The sequence below is a fragment of the Lathamus discolor genome, chromosome 4 (genome assembly GCF_037157495.1).
Source record: "Lathamus discolor isolate bLatDis1 chromosome 4, bLatDis1.hap1, whole genome shotgun sequence".
Taxonomy (NCBI): domain Eukaryota; kingdom Metazoa; phylum Chordata; class Aves; order Psittaciformes; family Psittacidae; genus Lathamus; species Lathamus discolor.
In genome coordinates this window covers 32,308,363-32,323,271 of record NC_088887.1, presented here as the reverse complement: position 1 = coordinate 32,323,271, position 14,909 = coordinate 32,308,363, and the positions used below count along the sequence as shown (strand labels likewise).

At 39.4% G+C, this 14,909-nt stretch overlaps 1 protein-coding gene across 3 annotated transcripts in view; it reads right to left on the bottom strand.

Moving 5' to 3' along the window:
- Positions 1–747: 747 nt before the first annotated feature.
- The window catches only part of MORC3 (MORC family CW-type zinc finger 3), a 33,528-nt gene continuing 19,366 nt past the window's right edge, over positions 748–14,909 (bottom strand). For all 3 annotated transcript variants that reach the window (XM_065676923.1, XM_065676924.1, XM_065676925.1), the window contains 8 exons: positions 13,030–13,134; positions 12,797–12,919; positions 12,601–12,675; positions 11,751–11,793; positions 8,819–9,000; positions 7,400–8,210; positions 6,777–6,940; positions 748–3,675 (listed from right to left, as the gene is read on the bottom strand). In XM_065676923.1, the coding sequence (XP_065532995.1) occupies positions 3,522–3,675; positions 6,777–6,940; positions 7,400–8,210; positions 8,819–9,000; positions 11,751–11,793; positions 12,601–12,675; positions 12,797–12,919; positions 13,030–13,134 (1,657 nt within the window). In that variant the 3' untranslated portion in view covers positions 748–3,521. The remainder of the gene's footprint in view (positions 3,676–6,776; positions 6,941–7,399; positions 8,211–8,818; positions 9,001–11,750; positions 11,794–12,600; positions 12,676–12,796; positions 12,920–13,029; positions 13,135–14,909) is intronic.

Genomic DNA, 14,909 nt, shown 5'->3' with positions numbered 1-14,909 from the left:
GCAAAGATCTGAAACAGTGTGACCTGCATAACCAGGTAGGGCAGACAAGGAATATCCTAAGCTAGCAGATGTGCATGAGTCACTGTCTCCCAAGTAACTGATAATTAGAAGGGTGGCCACTCATTAGAAGGGTGGAAAGAAGTAATTCAGTCTTGGTAGTAAGACTACTAAATTGTTACCACACTGCAGACTTACATTGTTCTCTTAGACCTAAGTTAAGGTAAAAGTACCTTAACCCTACGTTTTCCAGGCACTTGCTTTCCTTGTATCAGTGCTTGACTTGAAATCTCACTCGCGGAGCAGGACACACAAAGGCAAACCATCATGTTGAGCCCAGGAACCTGCCTGAAACTCAGTTAATGTACACCGCAAATCATAACAGCACTGCTCTTTCCATACCCAGAGCGTCTCTTGGTGCAACCCTTTATATTATGCCACATTGCACACCACCATCTCTTATTAGTCAGCTGTACTGGACAGTCAAGTAGTGGTCAGGGAAGAATGGTCTGCCTCAGCCCCCCCAAAACACACAAAAATACCTGAAAGCCTCCAGTCTCCCATGCTGGGGAATCAATCAACTTGCCTAAGCTTAAAATTTCATGAGAGCCGAGCCAATCTGAGCCAAGAGCCTAAAGAGGTAAGGGGTCCCACCTCCCTAACTCTGTTGTGTTCCTGTCACTTCTGCCCCAGCACCAGGACAACAGCTCTCTAACAAGGCTTTTGTGAAACACAAACTCACTCCTCTAATCGAGATAACAGGGTTTTATTGAGGGACAAAGTCAATAAATCAAAAGCAACAGTGCTGGGCACGTGACAGTAGCCAGAGGTGCACTGATGCATTTGTTACAGATTTATATACTTTCACTATTGCATTAGCCATATACATATTCATAATTCCCACATATAAGCAGGGAATATTATAACTAGCTCCAGGAACTTATTATCGTAAGTCTCCTCTTGGTGCCTATGCACTGCTCTCCAGTGATCATGGGCAGGGGTCTTGAGGATGAAGTCAGCAGTCTTCCTCATGTGGGCAGGGGTCTTCAAGATGAAGTAAGCAGTCTTCCTCACGGTGTACTTCTCACCTTTGGCACAGTTGGATGCCCCAGTAATCACAAAATCAGCTGAAACCAGCCATATCCGTACTTTTCTGATAACTGGCGAAGTTATAGAACAGTGTGACCTTCATACAAAATTTATTGCAAGCAAAACAGGACAGGCAGATGAGTATCCCAAGCTAGCAGATGCTCTTGAGGCACTGTCTCCAAACTACCTGATAAGTAGAAGGATGGTGTGAAATAATTCACTCATGTTTAGTGGGGCCACTAAATCCTGTTATCTCACCACAGACTTACAACACAAACACTGTTCTTTATCTTTGACCTAAGTTAAGCTTAAAACTTTAAACCTATGTTTTCCAGGTACTAGCTTTCCTCATATCAAGTCCCCCCCACCCTTTTCTTTTACCTTTACAAATTCTTTTGCTATGTGACTGCATTTTGCTCAAGAGTTCTGGCCATTTTCAACTTGTCTCAACTTATGTCTTTAGCGAGCTTTGTTTCTGTTATTGCGAACTCACACAGTTATATCCACATAGCAACACGATGATTTGCAAAAGCCAAAACATTTATGTATTTATCACACTCTGAAACACAGTTTTGTCCCAGATCCTAGTTGAGGAACAGTCTTGTAACTGAGCACATGAAGAGGTGCAGGCAGGCAGGGAGCTGCTCTGGGGCTCGGTCAGGACCAAGCCTACCAAGTGTGCTTGCATCTTTGGCTCAAAACCAGACCGAGCCAGCCTTCTCTTAAGACCAAATACTTAAAATAAGCCTGAAACATTGGCTATTCTGCATAGTCTTTATTTATAAACAAAACCATTGCATTTGATCACATACCAGCTTTGATCCTGCAAACTCAGATTTATATATCGTTTTTATTTTTATTTTTTACAAAAAATACATTTTAACAAGTAAATAAAAAACATTTCCATTAGTCCACTGCTCTCCAAGTGTAAATGTACAGTGTAAATCTGCCATTATAGACATATGTTATATTTTGCCAACTGTCTACAAGAAATTCAACTGCAGAATCTGATGAAGCATAATAAATAATGACTAAATGGAAAACAAAAACTTTTAAAAAGTCATACAAAGTTATATTACAGCCACCTCTTCAAAAATCAAACATTCAATTTATCCTTTATAAAGTACAACAGTATTGCATTACCCTTATTGACACAGTAGAACAGCGAGCATCTTAAAACTGTCCATCGAAAGAAACTGACTGAACCACAACTAAAAGGAACATAATCAAATTAAACCAGGACAGTAGCAGCGTGAAAGCCGCAAACCTTGGCTTTATAAAAAAAGACTTCCTAGAAATGAACATATTGAACACTATCTCATAACTAATTATTTTTATTTTTTTTTTTAGCAAGAACCATTTTTCTTGATTACTGTTTGGATAACAAATACCACCACAGAGTAAAAGGTGGATCTGCTGTCTTTGCCACCTTTCTTCTCATTCCTGACGACTTCAAAAGAAAAGCATGCAACTGACTGAGAACAGTCACTACTGTAACAGCAATTTCTCTTGGTACCACTTCTTCCCGCTTCCTGGGAAGTTTCTGTACGAGCACTAGGGTACACACCTGGACTTAAGAACCAGCCCTGCTGCATTCTAATGGGAGCTACAGGTACAACCAAAAATCCCTGTGACTGCACTCAAATACAGACAAGCTCTTGGATGTAGGAAACAACAGTCACATAGCAGGGGCAGGACACAAACAGGCGTGTGGTTTCCATCACTGAAACAGCTGAAATATCCTAGCCATATCCCATGGAGTTGTTTATGCTGCAAAGCTATGTACAGGTAATGTTCTTTAGTGACATCAAAGTCCAGAAGGGAGCTAAAGATCACCCGTGTTCAGGATAAAACCCTCACAGATTTTTTTCTTCTTTTGGTAGTAAAACACAAATATTACCCATATGGCCAAAATTTTAATCTACTAGTTACATTTCTATCCGATTAATGCAACATAACACAATGAAACAATACTGTAGTATACAAAAATGTTACTAGGATTTGTTCTGAGACGAAAATCAAGGAAAGTTCCTTTTTGCATTTTTATATAGTCCACTACTTAGATCATCTACTTAGATCATAGAAGAGGGAGGAATTGCAAGTATTAATACTTATATAAGATCAAAAGTCGAAACGCTTTTGCAGAAAAGTATTAAGATTCCTAATAATAAAAATAGTTGCAAATTTAATTAAAAATACATTTTAAAAGCAAAATCCTTAATTAAGTACATCAGTGTTGGTCAATACTGACAGTGTTCCTTTAAGAGGAAGCAAAGACAACACCCACCCACTTCATCTGTGGGAACATCTGAACGCAGACTATATACACTTATTGATCAAACTATGTCAAATATATAAAGCAGTATATACAATTTTGAACCTAAACAAAGGTTATAATGGAAGATCAAGCAAGAGTCTGCTAAAATCTTAAGATACTAAGTACTACTGATTTCATGCATTTGTTCTACAACTTGCCCTAAAATTTCATCTACTACATCAATATCGTAATTGACTTGCTGCAAGTCTAGATCAGGCATGATCGTAGCCAGAAGCTGTCCAACATTGACTCGAAGAGAACGTAGTTTCAGGCTGTGAAGAAATAATTAGATATGATTAGATGTAGTTTTATGTTCAAATACAGAGTACCTTTTTAAACAAAGCTGGATTAATACTTCATAGTGGAACGGCTCCATACCTGAACTGCGTAAGCCAACAAAAAAGCGATGCAGTTAAAGCTGCCTCAAGATAACTTCAAAATCCACCAGTTTTTCAAAGCTGAGCCTCTCTAGTTTTAATTCTGAAGGTCTATATTCCCTTGGTTTCAAACAAATACTAAAGGTGAAACTGAATTCTACCTTTCCTAAAAATAATCAGAAGTATTTCTGAATGGTTTTATTTAAGTTAGCAAAAAAGCACTAGCACAATCCTTTATTCCACAACACCTTTTTATTTCTCAGAACAACATAAAAAACCCAGTAACTTTATACATTTAGAAGCACAAACTACTATCACCTGTGGGAACAAGAGAAAAAGAAGTAAGAAGGTAGCGAGTAGTTTGTCAAAAGGCTTTAAAAGAAAGAGGAGGTAAGGTAAGAGTTACAGTACAGCTAAAATGTTATGTTTCCTCTTTCTGCTTTCTTTCCTGGATCCCCTTGTTCTGTCCTTTTCCTCAATGAATTGCTTGTAAATCACCCATCCCTTCTCTTGATCATTCCTTTCTACCAGCAGTTCTTCTATCACCTCCAGCAGCCAGTCTTATCCTAAAAGGACTTGTGGTGGAAGCTACTTGTAAGTCCTACATATATTTACTAATTCTTCTAGGAAGCACAAGTCAGATGCTTTAAGAAGAAAATGAAATGCTGGCAGATAAAGGGAAGATTTGTTTGTTCATAATAAAAAATAAGATTTAAAGGACTGTGTGGAAAACACCCAGTCTATTCCCCCCCAACATACATTCAAAGCAGGGCTAACTCAGATCAGGTTGCTTAGGATCTTCTGGTGTTTTGAAAAAGTCCAAATATGGAGATTCCACAATCTTCCTGGGCCCCTTTTTCCAGATTTGACTACCCTTGCTGTTAGCACTTTTTTTCTCTCAAATATTTGAACAGGATTTCCTTTATCACATATTGCGTCTGTTGCCTCTCATCCTATCACTGAGAAGAGGCTAGCTTCACCTTTCCTGTATCACCTCATGAAGCAGCAGAAGACAGCAATAGGATTTCAAGGTACCCTACTCTGTGTAAGGCTATTTCCCTCAGCTTTCCCTTCTATATAATATGATCCAGACCCTTACCCATCTTGGTGGCCCTTCAGTAGATATGCTCCAATATGCCAGTGCCATTCATATTCCAGGGAGCCCAAAACAGGGAATACTGTCCCCAGTTTGGTCTCACAGTGCCCAGCAGTAGGGAAGAATCACTTCCGTCAAACTGCTGGCTTAACTCTTGCCAATATAGTCCAGTAAGCACTCGGATCTCCCACCACAAGAGTGCACTGCTGACTCATACTGAACTTTTATTTACTAGCGTCACAGGCCATCTTCTTCCAAGGTGCTTTCCTATGGGCAGTCTCTAGCTTGTTTAGTTGCATGGGGTATTTCCAACACAGGTGCAGAACTTCACAGTTGCCTGTGTTGAATTTCCTGGAGGAAAGCCCAGTTTTCCAATTTGTCAAAGTCCCTCAGCTGCAGCATTGTGTATCAATTGCTCCTTACAATTTGACGTCATTGTGAATTTACTGAGTTAATTTTGCTCCCTCATCTAGGCCATTAATAATCACTGGCCTTGATATTGATCCATGAGCTCAGCGGTCCAGCCAATTTTACAACCCACCTCCTAGAGTTTACCTATCTAAAACCATACCTCACAAACTTTTCTATCATGACATTATGGCAGCCCACACTGAAAGCTCTGCTAAAATGAAGGTCTACAGAGGTGGTCATCTCACTGTGAACAGCAATGAGGCTGCAAAGTCGTAATATGCCCTCAGTAATCCATGCTCCAGTCTTCCCAGGGGCTGAGGCTACACTGACCAGCTTGTAGATCTGCATGTCCAAAATACAGGCACGACAACTGCATTTTTCCAGGCATCAGGAATGTCCAACTGTCACAACCTTTTGGAGATATCATCACAAGACCAGTTCTCCATCCACTCATCAGCTCCCTCTACTACATCCCATCTGCTCCTATGGACTTCTGTATACTGAATTTGCTTAAATGGTCCCTTAATTCAGTCACCTTTTATTACAGGTAATGCTTCACTCTCTAAGATTATCACTTGGCTCAAGGACTTCAGCAAGCAGAGGGCAGACCTTACTAGTAAAAACCAAGATAAAGAAGATACTGATTACCTCAGTAGCTTGTGCCTCATGAACCTCATGTCCTTGGCCGCTAAGCACCTGCCCCACTGAGCAGCAGGTCCACACTGTTCTCCCATTGCTGCTACTGTGCTTACAGAAGCCCTTCTGGTTGCCCTTCCCAGGCCTTGCCTTTACTTTGAATTCCATCCTACCTGCACAGGCAGCGTATTTATATTCCTGCTGGCCTGCTCATCCATGCTTCCATTTGTTATGTGTACTTCTTTTGTGTGTTTGCTATTTCTATTAACCAAGAGCTGCCAGCTCTCTTAAAAATAAGTTTAAACCCTTGTTTGGTTCAAAGATACACTGGGCACAAACTAGTTCCAGAGAATCGGTCTGCAGTTAGAAGTTCTTACGGAAAAGGAAAAAGTGAGTTTCAAAACTATCCCCAAACCCTTTTCAGTAAAGTACTATTGATAGAGAAAGAAAAACAGAACATAACAGTGAAGTTCATCTACACAGCATAAGGTAATGATCACCCTCCTTCCTGCCTCCTTTCTCTCTCCTTTTCTGCAAATTGTGTCAAGAAATTATTTAACATCTGTGATGTTTTAAGAAGTGTCAGTGGGGCATTCTACTGTGCAATGGTCAATCCTCACACAAGTACTCAAATTATGAAAAAAAAATAAAATAAAAAATAAAAAAATCACTTGATTTAAAAAAATGTTACTGGAGTTAGGAGTCACAAGAAGCAATAGAAAAGAATTCCAAGATTCCAAGAACTGCATTTTATTATACGATTATTAGACATAACCTTCTTCAAAATGTTTCAGATACAATGAGCCAACCAAAATCTTCCTTGAAATAAGTCTAGAAATATCAAAATTGATACCTTTCTCCATCAGAAAAATTTACAGAGTCTTCTACATTACTGGTGGTAGAATCATTTGCACGTGCTACTGCTTGTGGAATTGAGGCTTTTAACTGTGCGATTTCTGCTTTCAGTTCTTCACACTGACAGGCAAATTGATTTTTTTCCACTTCCAGTAGTTCAACCTGGCAAGTAAATAAAAATTACTTTATATGTAAAAAAAAAAAAATTGCAGTGGATTAAAATAAAAGCATCTTATACAAATTTACACCATTTTAACTTTACTGACTGCTTTTAGTTAACTTTTCAGTGAGATTGTAATATATGACAACCTAGACAAACTCCTTTAAAATAGCCAGCTGTCAGCTGAACCACTGTATCTGTGTGCTCCCTAAGCTTGCTCTGTCTCTTTTGTCTCAAGTCAAAGCCACTTGGAGCCTTGCAGTCTCTCCTAAGCTTGCTTATTCCTATCTATGAAAGCAAAACAGGAGATCCTAGGATAATTTAGTACTTCTTCTCACTTTTAGGTGGCTTGATTAGTGCACTGAAGCATACACCACCTTATGTACGAGAACTATGAAACACCCATTAAAAATTACAAATAATTGGTAATTTGAAGGATATCACTGCTTTAACAAACGTACCTCGCTTTTATATCTGTCTCTCTCAATGCTGCACTTGTCCAGTTGCCTGAAAACATCGTCCAGTTGCACAGCAATTTCATCTACCTCGCTCTTGTTTTCACTATCTGCACATCCAGTTTTTAAGTTTTGCAGGGTACTATATTGTTCCTTTAGTTTTGCTATTTCTTCTAAGGCCTGTTCATACAGAACGGTCACTTCTGACAAACTTCTTTCACAACCACTTTCTTCTTTAAATGAAGGAACTGTCTCAGTCGACTGATGGCACATTTCTTTTTTTACATACTTATTATTCAATTCAAAAATCCTCTGTTCCAGCGTTTCTACTTGTTTGGTTAATACTTCACATTTGTTTTGGTACATTTCTTTTTCTTTGCTTAATAATTGCAGCTGATTTTTCAGTTCATTTGCAAGATCTACTGATGTCTCGGAAACAGCATTAACATTGTGCTCTTTAGTTTCCACCTCTGCCCTGGGAACTTGAATAGCAATGTCATCTTCCATCTCTTCCTTTTTAACAACTAATTTTGGGAGCTCTGTCTGTGTCGATGAGGTCAATTGTTCAGTTTTTGATTCTGAAGTAGCTGCACTGCAAGATTCTCCAATGTCACAGTTTTCTTTCTGCTTCACTTCTTGATCCAAATTAATACATTCAGTTTTTACTACAGGAATATCAGAACCTGCTGAAGGCTTTGGAGTACTGCTCTCCTCTAAAATAATGACATCATCATCATGGTAGTTGAATGTTTTGTCATTTAATCGAGGTGTCTTTAAAGACACAGGTGTAACGCAAGTAGGTGTCTTCCGTTTAAGACTGAGAAGCAAAGTATTAAACTGTTTATTATATTGCTGAAATTATATTGCAAAGTCATTTGTTTCAAACTATGTTTAGTGTTTCTATAAGCATTATTAAAAGCTACCACTCAGTAACTAGAAAGGGATCTCTCCCCGCACAGCATTTTAAGATGTGTAGCCAGAGTAAGTACCTTTCCTGTAAAAACAAGTGGCTGACATCCTCACACTGAATTATCACCTTCACACATTATTGAAAAACAGACTAAGACTCAGTATTTGTGGGAACATCCCCCCCATCCCCTATCCCACACCCATTCCTTAACCAACAGAAGTTAAGGAAAACATACTGTGGAATGCAGTTAACACAATGCAGTCTTTTCCTAAAGAGACAAACCACTAAGGAACTTCCCTCGCCAGTACACACTATTTTCTGCTGCATTCACTTTTATACTTCACAAGGTTTCTTGGTACCTTTAATCAATCTGCTGCTTTCTATGCTCCCAAAAGCGACATATGAATTTTGGCAGCTATCACCTGAAGACAGGATTACATCAACACCATGATCTTCATTAACAGGTTATTAATTTTAGAAATAAACAGGAATTTACTTTGCACAGGTTCACTAACCTGTTATCAGAATCAGGTGAAGATACTGATCTATTTAAAGTAAGCAGTGATCTTTTGACAGAAGCATTTGATGTTTCTGGTACAAGTGATCTTAGAACAGCTTCCTTTCCACTCACAGCTGAGAATGTTCTGAAGTCTTTACTTGAAGAAACAGGTGTTTTTACAAACACTTCATTATGGACCTATAGCATAATATTAATTAAGAATTAAAAGAAACAGACATTAGTAGAGTCTTCAATATAGGTTTAAGCAGTTCTGTCTGCCAACTCGCAAAATTCTTACCAGCATTTCTTACGCGTACTATAAATATCCTTGAACCTTGCTCAGCATTCTGCAATAACTAAGGCTAACTTGAATCTACAATACAAACCACAATTTTCTTAAATATTGTACAACCCCTACCCTTAAACTCTACTGATACCTGTGAAGTGTTTCCTTCATGTTGGTTTAAGACATATAACATATTAGAAAGCAGCAAATTCTATATCATAATTACAGACTTTTACCAGATTTCTTAGAGGACTTAGAACGCTGTACACTCCTCTCCATGCACAGATTTATTGCTGTCAGAGAGCAGATTTCTGATCTTACAAGTCTTTCTCTAGATAGCTATTTTAAAAGTACTGTGTAGAACCTCAGGCAAGAGCTTTTCCCAAGCTGCATCTGTCTGAAGCTTGACCATGATACACAAAGAATGGGACAGCCATCTCTGGCAAACCTGCTCATAATTAATTCAGCTTGTCCAAAGGAACAATACTTTACTCACAGAAATAACTTTTTTACTTGGGTAAACATAACTGGAGAAAAATTAATACAATGAAGTATACAGGTTAAAACAACACATGTAAAACATCAACAGAAATTGAGTGATCTTCAGATAGCACTTTACTTTGAAAGCAACTTAAGCCAAAATCATGCTTAGGAAATTTGATTCTGAGTTACAATCTACACACTCTAATCACTTCACCATGTTGATTTGCATCTGCGTTTAATCTGAATTTAAGTGCCTCCTTGCAAAAGTACAGCTACTACAAGTCTGCCCATCTCCACCCCCCACCCCAGTTTTAAAGGCATCTTTACTTTCATATCCTCATAATATCTCTCTACAACAAATGCACTTTCAATAATTAGATGTCATGCTGTCCGGGTTCAGCAGTAGCAGCCATTTTTCTCCTTCTCTGTAGCTGGTGCAGTGCTGTGTGTTTGACTTTCAGCATGGGAACAGAGCTGATAACACCGATGTTTTTAGTTGTTGCTGAGTAATGCTTACACTGACCAAGGACTTTGTGAGTCTCGTGCTCTGCCAGGGAGGAGGGGAAGCCAGGAGGAAGCAGAGACAGGACACCTGACACAAACTAACCAAAGAGATATTCCACACCACAGTACATCATGCTCTGTATATACACTGGGGGCAGTTATCCGGAAGGGCTAGATCGCTGCTTGGGTTGGGCACTGGTTGGTGGGTGGTGAGCGGTTGTATTCTCTCCCTTTGTTATTTCACTTATCATTATTATTATTGATGGTTTGTGTTATACCTTAGTTACTGGACTGTTCTTATCTCAACCTGTGGGAGTTCCATTCTTTCAACTTTTCTCCTCATCACTCTGGGAGAGGGGGGAGGAAGGGGGCAGGGAGCGAGCAAGCAGCTGTGTGGTTCTGAGTTACCAGCTGGGCTTAAAACACGACACGCTGGAAAACTGTAACACTTTTTACAGCGTCCTGGGATTCCTACTCAGGTTGTTAGGTAATGATTTGAGCCCTAGACTTCTGTAGGAATCTAGGTGCAAAGGAGGGACTGGGCCTTGCTCCCAGAGCTCTGCAGCAGGAAGGGGTCATGCTGTTTCCACTGGGTACTGATGAGTAAAATGCCAATTACAAAAAGCACCCACCCTAATAAATACGATGAGAGATTAGAAATACAAGGAAAAGTTTCAATACACAGACAATACCCAGAAACTTTTGCAATTGTAAGAGAAGACTCAACAAAACCTTGACACCCTGCTCCAACCTTAGAGTGGGTGGCTCATTGAATTCACTTTTTACCTCTCCACTGCTCTGCTCTCTCTACCGGCAAATAGAGGGCTCTTGCAAGACAAAGAATGTCTCCATTAAAACACATTTTTTTGAAAAATGAATGCAAAACCCGGTAAAGCTAGATCCAGCCACAGCACATCAGATTTCATGTTGCAAGAGTGTGCTACCTTTTCTATTAAAGCTGGAGTCAGTGACTGCATTCTGCCATTCGGTCCACTCCGTGTGGTTGTATATTTTCTTAATGAGGATCTGAAATCAGCCCCCTTCACTCAACTGACAGTCTGCCAGAATTATGCCATCTTATCAAATGCAGAAATCATACGCTCAGTCTCTTGTCTGCAGCCACGCAGGGGAAACATTTTCCAAACAGAAATGTGGGTTGGCCCTGAAAGTATGTAATTATCCAAATGCTGAAGTGTTTCAGGTGTTTCAAGGTGCTCCTGGATCTGATGCTGGCCATCTAAGCTCCTATGAAGTCTTTTAGAAAAATGTACATAACTAAACTATTGATCTGGCAGGAAATTTTTGGAGTACAGGATGCTTAGCTTCCAGTAATCATTCTAATGCCAGAGAAGAGCTAGGAGTGAATGATACATTTTCTAGCATTTTTTTGTAAGAGGGTTTTGTCCTTCTCAAGCTCCTTCTTAAATACTACACATAAAGCAGTGATGTGTTTTCCATCATTGGAGAGCAAAGACAGAAGATTGTTGGTTTACTAATAGTGCACATAACCTGTATAGACATCAAAACAAAACAGGATGTTGAACCAGTCAGTTGGTCACCGGCTAAAGCAAACTTTAATTCAGTGCCTGGCCTATTCAATCAAACTGCACAGTAGTGTTGCCAGCAAGAACAATTCCACTACCAAAGTCAGTTTCCTATCAACTTCAAGAGTTACCTGGTGGCTGAACTCTAGCCGCTTCTTCAGTTTTTCCCTGTCTCTGCCCAGCAGCAAGGAAGAAAAAAAAAAAACCAAAACCAAAGAGCTTAGATTCAACACGTGAATTCATTATAAAAACAAACCAGACTCAAAATCTAAAGCAAACACAACACTCCTTTATCTCAGTTACATACAACAGTTTAACTTCAAAAAATTCTTAGATTAAGGTTTATTTTAAAAAATTGAAAAGAAAAAGCCCAAAAAATAAACCAACCCTGAAACTCCCAGTTCTAGAATACCAGCCAGTATTAGTTAAAATTACCCAAGCTAGGTTTTTTTAAACACACCTTAGTTAAGAACCCTCTTATTATGAAATAGGTGTATTGAAGTATTCAGCTGGTTCAACATTGAAAAATCCTTGAATTTCAATCCTTGAAAAATAACAGTTCCTTAGACAAAGTCTCCTAACAGCCCTAGTAGCCCGCTTCTGTAACCTCCCAAACTATCTTCATCACTTACTACCACAAAACAGTGCTCCCCTAAGAGCTGCACTTGAACACCAATTGCTGCATTGCTCTCCTTAGTAGCTATTAAATGAAAATCCCCTTTTGTTACAACTTTCCTAATTCTGATTTAGGAGGGCAAACAGGTATTAAGTCAGAGAGAAATCTTAATGTAATGCCTACATGCTAGGAGCAAAAACCAGTGTTATTCATCTATTCACTGCTACAGTCAAGGCACTATTTTCTGGCTGGATATATTCCCAGAAGTGATGCAATTACACACCACAGGTGACAGTAAAGGGCATTTAGTTTTCACATTCCTTTTCTAATGCTGAGACACTTATAAGAAAGTCTCTAGTACTCACTTTTTCTTGTAAGTTTTCTCATATGTAGGATGTATTAAGTCATCATCTTCTGGTTCTTCTGGCACATTACAATTCCTGAGTCAAGGAAGGGGAAGGATTTGAAGGCCGGAAATTAAAAAGAGCTTAACATCCATGCTTATAAGAGGTGATAAGAACTAAAAGCAGTACTGAAATATCCATCGAAATCTAATGTTACCGGAATTGTGGGTCAGGGTTCAATGAGCAGAACCACTTTTCTGGCAAATGCTCTATTCCATCTGGCAGCTTCCGCCATTTCAGACACGAATCACATTGTACCCATGTCTGATCAGGCTGTTTTCTGCAATGAAAAAAATACCAGCACTTTCCCATGAAAAGTTCATTTTCATGATTGAGTGTAGAACAGTAATAATAGTATGTAAATTTCTTCTATTTAGAAGTGATACTCACTGTATCTCCTCAACTGGCAAAGCTAATGGGTATTCTCCATTTGCCTTTGTTTTCATTTCATTCCAGTAATCATTAAGCTTCTCTCCTAATGCTGCTATTGTAAGTCTGAAAAGTTTTTAAAAGACCACCATAAATAATCAAATCCTAGCACAGAAAGAACCTTTATAATCTACAATGAAAGAACAGACATGAACCACTGTAATATTTCTATTTGCACAACAGTAAGCTTTTTGCTTTGAGAAAAGCCCAGAAATCAGAAATTGTGTGAAGTCATGTTTGTCAATAAATAAATTGCTGAAAATATGAGTTGGAGCACAAAGACTGAAATCAAAGAGTCCTCAATTCAGAAGCACCATGAATGTACAGAGCAAACCCTGAAGCTACATCACCAGTTCAACCTCAGTCATAGAAGAAACAAGTACAAATCCACCTCTGTCAATCCAGTACCTAGCTGCATATTTAGCTGATATTTCCATACATCTGTGGAACTGCAGGTTCATAACTACTCCAAGTTGACATGCAACAATATGACACAGAGATTGCAAACTTACCATTGCTTCCATGTAGCATAAAGTCAACATGTTGCTAAAAGGAGCAGGCTAGTCTTACCCTAGGTTAATTTCTAGCTAGTTTCCTGATCAGGGCTCATTGTGCAACCCAATGACTACCAGAGCTGGCACACACAGAAGGGAGCTGTGCGTAACAGCAACAACAACAACAAGCCCCACAAATGAGGCAGAGGTAAGAATGTCTCTTGTAAGCATGCTGAATTTATGTCAGGGTAAAGTGGCTGGGTAACCAGAATCTGAAAGCCAGTCCATCCCTGCTTGGCTTATTCCAACATTTAAACCACCCTGTGCCTTGAACTAACACCAATGTGTTTGCAGTGAACCAGTATAGTGGCCTAGAGAGTTCTGATTTAGATCATCTCTGAACCCAAGTCATGAATTTCTGTGAAAAAGAAAAGGGAGTACCACAAAGGCAGAAATGAGCAGCAATACATGGATGGGATCACATCTCTCTTCTGGAGGGGGAAGAAGGGCAGGTCAGTTTACACTGATCATGAAACTGCAGCATCAGTTTTATGTTTCTGTTTTGGGCAGGAAAGTTACCTTTTGAAAACCAGTAGCACTCTGCAGAAAAACATTTATAAAGGAGATCTTTCAAGCACAGTATCCCTCTGTGCCCACATTACATGGGTTTTTTTTAAAGAAACATGTAAAAAGCATTCAGTGATCACAGTGCCAGTTTGCAGGACTGTAGTGAAAACCCTGGTCAACACAACTGACCATACTATGATGCTCCTAATTCCTCCCTTTCTGCCAAAGGAACTGTTAGTGCCACCACATAAGAAAAGGTTCAGGGAACATCTGCATTGAAAAAACTAACAAGAGCTATTTTCCAGTTTGACTGACTACCTGATCTGCTTTACCATGTGTTTTTTGTTAAGGATTCTGCCAGCACAATGGTGGTAGAAACACAAGAACTTCTTAAAACTGGCAATATCACTGCAAAGAGCAGCACAAACTGCGGGTACCAGTTAAAGGTACAGGCAGATTGAACTGCAGTGGCTGTAGCAGCTATTAGGTCTGTTGCTCCTCCAGGGGAACGCTGTTTCAACAGCAGGAATGACCAGATTTATCATGCTCCTCAATTGCTGCAATTAACAGGTCTGTTTATTACAGCCCTCAGGTGTGGTTTCTGGGTTATCTTTATAAGCTGAGCTGAATATAAATCAGCAATTCAGGAAACACATCGTGGACATCTTGCCAGTGGAAGCTGAACCACAACTGGCAGAAGGGCAAAACATGCAGCTTGAAAAAGGTAATGAATTCTCCTGCCAAAGTTTACCCTACCTACGTTTGCAAGTTAATACCCTA